We start from the raw sequence: 6,386 nt of genomic DNA on the forward strand, positions 1-6,386 counted from the left end.
ATGATTCACAGTTGTCGTTGAATGAACAGATCATGTCACAGGGGGTCATTTAAATCCAATTTTCGGGAACCCAGGGGATCTTTAAACAAACAGATCGGCATACAGGGTCATTTGAATATTGGTTGAAGTGTAATCCAATCTACTTTGGTTTTGTTACCTTTGCTCTCTGAGAAAAGAGATATAAGCGGCTATGGTCAGTTTCAAACTCGAAATTAAGCCCAAACAGATACCGCTGCAAATTTTTCGTCCTGTAACCGCATGCCAGAGCTCCTTTTTCAAACATGCTGTGGGTCCTTTCGGCCTTGCACAAACTCTTGGACGCATAAGCGACCGGTTGCAATGTTCCCGATTTGTTTGCTTGTTGTAACAGGCACCCGACCCCGTCCGAAGACGCATCACAAGCTAGCACTAAACATTTACATTGGTCATACAGAACAAGCAGTTTGTTGGAACACAACAGATTTCTGGCTTTCATAAAAGCAGTCTCTTCTGATTTCCCTCATACCCAGACATCTCCCTTGCGTAGCAACACATGTGGAGGTTCCAGCAAGGGGCTTAACGTGGGTAGGATAGTAACAAAATAATTGAGCAGTCCCAGGAACGACCACAGCTCCATCATGTTCTGTGGTCTTGGCGCAATCTTGATGGCCTCCCTCTTGCCTTTGGTGGGTCTGATACTGTCTGCTGTGATTCTTCGACCTAAGAACTCGACCTCTGGTGCCAGGAAAACATACTTCGAGTGTTTCAACCTGAGTCCACACGATCTAGCCGACTTAGAACCTCTTCCAGGTTCTGGAAATGTTGGATAGGGTCCCGATCTGTAATCAATATGTCGTCCTGGAAAACCACAGTGTGTGGAACTGACTTGCGCAGATTCTCCATGTTCCTTTAAAAATGGCCGTGGCCGATCGACTCCCAAACGGGCATCTATTGTAGATGAACAGACCTTTGTGCGTGTTGATGCAGGTGAGGCCTTTTCGAAGATTTCGCCAGCTCCTGCGTCATGTAGGCCGAGGTCAGATCCAACTTGGTGAAAGTCTTCCCTCATGCCAGCGTCGCAAACAGGTAGTTTGCCTTGGGTAGTGTGTGCTGGTCCTGCAGGGAACAACGGTTAATCGTTACTTTATAGTCCCCTCAATTTCTGACCGTGCCATCACCCTTGAGAACTGGAACAATCATACTGGCCTACTCGTTGAACTCATCTGGTGCGATGATGCCCTCTTGTTGCAGCCTGTCCAGCTCGATCTCCACTTTCTCTTGAATCATGAATGGCACCACACGTGCATTGATGGGTCATGTACCAGGAACCAAGAGTATCTGCAACTTCACCCTAAAGAAATTTCCGATGCCTGGCTCAAACAACGACGGGAACTTGCTCAAAACCTGGGCATATGAGACCTCATCGACAGACGAAAGCGCTCGGATGTCGTCTCTGTTCCAGCGGATTTTTCCCAGCCAGCTTCTGCCGAACAGTGTGGGTCCATCTCCTGGTACAATCCATAGTGGTAGTTCGTACACCGCCCGATCATAGGAGATGGTTACTGGTGCAGTGCCAATTACTGGCATCAGCTCTTTAATGTAAGTTCTCAGCTTGGTATGAATAGGGCTCAGCTTGGGCCTTTGTGCCTTGTTGCGCCGTTGCCTCTCGAAGGCCTTTTTGCTCATGACAGACTGACTCGTACCCATGTCCAATTCCATGGACATTGGAATTCCATTCAGTTTAAATTTAACATGATCGGTGGATATTTCTTGGTGAAGGTGTGTTTACTGACCCCTCAGTTCGAGACTTTATTTCAGTTTGATCCGCCATGGATTGGTATTCCTCTGCAAAGTGGTGGTTTCCTTGGCTTGCAGCTCATCTGCACATTTGCTGGAGGTGTCCCATTGTTCCACAGCCTTTGCATGCATAGTGTTTGAAGCGGCATTGATGGGTTCGATGATCACCACCGAGCACCAACAAGGTGTTAATTGCCTCACGTTCACATTTGATGGCGGACTCTGAGTCATATGAGTTTGTGCAGCTGCAGGCGTGTACATTCTGCCATCTACATTCCTTCCTGAAAACGACGTTACTTTGTGTACAGTACTTGCCGATGCATCTTTCTGCTGCGAAATGTGTTTGGTGTTATTGATGGTGGACATAAATGCCTGGGCTATCGTTATGGCTTTGCTCAGGTTCGGTGTTTCAACAGTCAATAGTTTGCGAAGGATAACCTCATGGCCAATGTCAAGCACAAAAAAGTCTATTAGCATTTACTATAGGAATCCACTGTATTCGCAATGTCCTGCAAGGTGCCTTAGTTCGGAGACATAGCTCACCACTTGCTGGCCTTCAGACTGTTGACATGTATAAAATCTATACCTTGCCATCAGAACGCTCTCCTTCAGATTCAGGTGTTCCCGGATCAGCGAACACAGTTCTTCATATAATGTGGTTGTTGGCTTCACCGGAGCAAGAAGATTATTCATGAGAACATAAGAACATAAGAATTAGAAACAGGAATAGACCATCTAGCCCCTCGAGCATGCTCTGCCATTCAACAGGATCATGGTTGATCTGGCCGTGGACTCAGCTCCACTTCCCAGCCCGCTCCCCGTAAACCTTAATTCCCTTATTGGTTAAAAATCTATCTATCTGTGATTTGAATACATTCAATGAACCAGCCTCACCTGCTTCCTTGGGCAGAGAATTCCACAGATTCACAACACTCTGGGAGAAGAAATTCCTTCTCAACTCGGTTTTAAATTGGCCCCGGGCTGTGCCCCCTAGTTCTAGTCTCCCCGATCAGCGGAAACAACCTTTCTGCCTCTATCTTGATTATCTCTTTCATTATTTCAAATGTTTCTATAAGATCACCCCTCATTCTTCTGAATTCCAACAAGTAAAGACCCAGTCTACTCAATCTATCAATCTATGAGGCCATAGGTTGTTGTGCCGCACACCGTGAGGAACATCGCCTTTTGTTTGGCAGCGTTCTCATTCCTTTCCAGCTCGTTGGCCATGAAGTATTTGTCGCGTCGCTCCACAAAGGCTTCCCAATCGTCACCTTCTGAGAATTTCTCCGGGATATTAACAGTTATCTGCATTTTCGCATGATGGTTCATTATATTTTACTCATCGCTAGTTGTTATGTCTCAAACAAAGTAATGTTACTGAGCACTGTAGACTTGAGTAACTTTGACCTTAATCGCTTTATTCTGACTGCAGAGTGCCGGCAGAGCATGGGAGACCAGCTTATATACAGTGCTCCCAACAAATGCTGGGATCTCATGAGACTCCAACAGATGCGCCCTCTGGTGGTGGTAGAATCCTGGTTTCAAGGAGTTGCATACATAGCAAATATGACCTATTGTGAGGCTGAACCAGCTGCAGATTTTCACAGCCTTTGAATGGGCGGAAAAAGGTTATAAGGAAATAGCTCTTCCCCCAGGAAGGCAGTGCGAATCAAGACAACAGGAGATAAGGGGTCGGCACCACGGTCTCTCGAAAGGATGCTATCAGGAAAAGGCTGTGACTAATATTTGTCAAGTATTACTTTTTGTAACAGAACCTAACTTACTTGATAAATCTCTGTTGTTTTTACTCAATATACCTGTATTAAAAGCATTTGTTATAATCTGAACAAGAGTCTCCTAGTTCGAATGAAATAAACCCTGAGAAGAGCAGAATCGCTATAATTAGCAAAGCAGCAAAAAGCTGCGAAGTCGTTAAAACTACAGTTCCATGGGTGATTTAAATACACAGATCAGGAACCGGGGATCCTATTAATAGACAGCTTTTATTCCGATGTGTGTGTTACTGAGATTCAATGAATGGAGGGAGGAATGAGAGTCCGGAAGTGAGTGGAGCACTGTGAGTCAGTGAGTGAGTGAGGACTGACAGTCAGTGAGAGAAGGGAGGACTGAGAATGAGTGAGTGACGGGGCTGCTAAGAGTCGGTGAGTGATGGGGGACTAAGAGTCAATGAGTGAGGGCGGACTGAGAGTATGTGAGTGAGGTGTGACTGAGAGTCCATGAGTGAGGGAGGGACTGAGAGTCAGTGATCGAGGGGGGTCTGATAGTCAATGAATGAGGAGTGACTGAGTGTCATTGAATAAGGGAGGACTGAGAGTGAGTGAGTGAGGGGGGACTGAGAGTGAGTGAGTGAGAGGGGGACTGAAAGTGAGTGAGTGAGGGGGGACTGAGTGGGAGTGCATGAAGTGGGACTGCGCATCAGTGAGTTAGGGGTAACATAGAATCAGTGAGTGAGAGGGGGACTGAGCTACAGACTGAGGGGCGAATGTGTATCGATGAGTGAGGGGGATGAGCGTCGATGAGTGAGAGGTATTGGAGTCGGTGAGTGAGGGGAACATACAGTCAGTGCATGAGGGGGCACTGAGTGTCAGTGAGTTGCGAGAGGGGGAACTGAGTGTCAGTGAGTGAAGGGAACGCTAAGAGTCAATGAAGGAGGGGGGACTGAGAGTGAGTGAGTGAGGGGGGATTGAGAGTGAGTGATGGGGGACTGAGAGTGAGTGAGTGAGGGGGGACTGAGAATCAGCGAGTGAGAGGGGACTGAGAGGCAGTGAGTGAGGGGTGGTGTTGACAACCAGAGAGTGAGGGGGCACTGAGATTGCGTGAATAAGATGGGACTGAGTCGGTGAGTGAAGTGGTCTGAGAGTCGGTGAGTCAGGGGGCAGGGTTCATTGAGAGTCGTTCAGTGAGAGGGGGACTGAAAGTCGGTGATTGAGGGGTGGGGGAGGGGCTGAGAATCGGTAAGTGAATGGAGGACTGAGAGTCCGTGACTGAGGGGAGACTGAGAGTCATTGAGTGAAGGGGGCACTGAGAGTCGGTGAGTGAGAGTGGTCTTAGAGTCAGTGAGTGAAGGAGGAACTTAGAGTCAGTGAGTTGAGAGAGTGCTGAGAGTCGGTAAATGAATGGAGGTGAGATTCGGTGAGTGGGTACATTGTTTGCCAGAGTTAAATAATTCTTTAAGCAGACGCTTTAATATAGACAGATAGACAGATAGCTAGATAGATAGTTAGATCGATATAGATAAATAGATAGATAGATGGAATGATGGATATATATATTTAAAAATCAGCTAACTTCAAATGGAATTAGACAAAATACGATGGACGTTAGGAGATAACCTATGTCTGAGTCAGATAGAACTGAGATATGTTAATTCAGTCATTTCACGAACTTAATAAATCGACCATAGATATATTTAATCACATTTATCAACTGCTTTCTGAACTTACTCTGCGCTGCTGCATAAATAAATGTATTTGTGCAGGAATTCAGACTCTGAAGCATAAACCCAGTTACTTGCATGATGTTGAGAGGGTTATCGGAAAAGGCGAACGTATACTCAATGTCTATAATTTGCACACAGATGTCAAATGTAACATTCACCAACCATAACAGGATAAAACTGCCCGAGATGGCGAGCAGCAAAATTATAGATTTTCTCCGACTCTCCATCTCTGGATCTTTGTGATTCTCAGTGTTGTTATTACCCCTCAGTCCCCTCCTGACTCTATTGGCCGATAGAATGTGCCTGATGGTCAGAGCATTGAGCAACAAAATCAAAACAAATGGAGTGAATGGGGTTAGAACAATGGTAAACCAGATAAATGCTACCCAGACGGGTGAGGAATAGAAGCTTGATTTTACAACACAGAACCACGATTCGTTGTCAATTATTTTCTGACGTTCAAACATAAAATACATTGGTATATTTTTTGCAAAGTTTAGTGCACACACTGTTGCTATAGCGATGGCAGCAGTTTTTTCGGTGCAATATTTGACTCTCAGATTCTGGTAACAAATGGCCACAAATCGATCAAAGGTGAAGGAGACGGTTAACCAGACAGAACAATCAATGGCAGCATAAGCCAGGGCGATGTTAAGGCGGCAGACAGGAGTGTAGTTCAGGAATGAGTGTGTGAAATAAATATTCTTAATCTCGAAAAGTATCACATTAAAAATGATGAACATTAAATCCGCTGCGGCCATGGCAACCAGGTACCGAGTTATACATTTGGAGAGACCGCACTTTCCCCGGGAGAGGATCACAATTGTCATTAAATTAGCTGCAAGAAAAAAGAAACAAGTGAAAATGAGCGATTCTCACAACAAATGGATCATCATTGTTTAAAAATGAATAATAATATTGCGGGTTGTTCTGACTTTCACTCAACTCGTTCTGTCTGTATGTTAAATAAGTGATTAATTCCAGAGCAATATAATTCTTTATCGAGACACAATAATATATCCCTCCAAGATACAAAACATGCTGTTGTGGATCACAGTGATTTCCCAGACTTTATTCTTCCTACATCTGTTTTATAACACAGATCGCTTCACACAATATTATGGTAAATACAGACATTGTAAAGCAACAT

The 6,386-nt window shown here is 45.1% G+C and overlaps 1 protein-coding gene across 1 annotated transcript; it reads right to left on the reverse strand.

The window, feature by feature from the left end:
* Positions 1–5,169: 5,169 nt before the first annotated feature.
* Positions 5,170–5,997, reverse strand: LOC139230181 (probable G-protein coupled receptor 139). The gene has a single exon (XM_070862022.1). The coding sequence runs from the start codon at positions 5,995–5,997 to the stop codon at positions 5,170–5,172; it is 828 nt and encodes a 275-aa protein (XP_070718123.1).
* Positions 5,998–6,386: the final 389 nt, after the last annotated feature.

This window comes from Pristiophorus japonicus, chromosome 19, assembly GCF_044704955.1.
Source record: "Pristiophorus japonicus isolate sPriJap1 chromosome 19, sPriJap1.hap1, whole genome shotgun sequence".
Lineage (NCBI taxonomy): Eukaryota > Metazoa > Chordata > Chondrichthyes > Pristiophoridae > Pristiophorus > Pristiophorus japonicus.

Excerpts from the sequence above, each read along its gene's own strand:
- LOC139230181 (XM_070862022.1), bottom strand. The coding sequence starts at position 5,997 with ATGGCCGCAGCGGATTTAATGTTCATCATTTTTAATGTGATACTTTTC.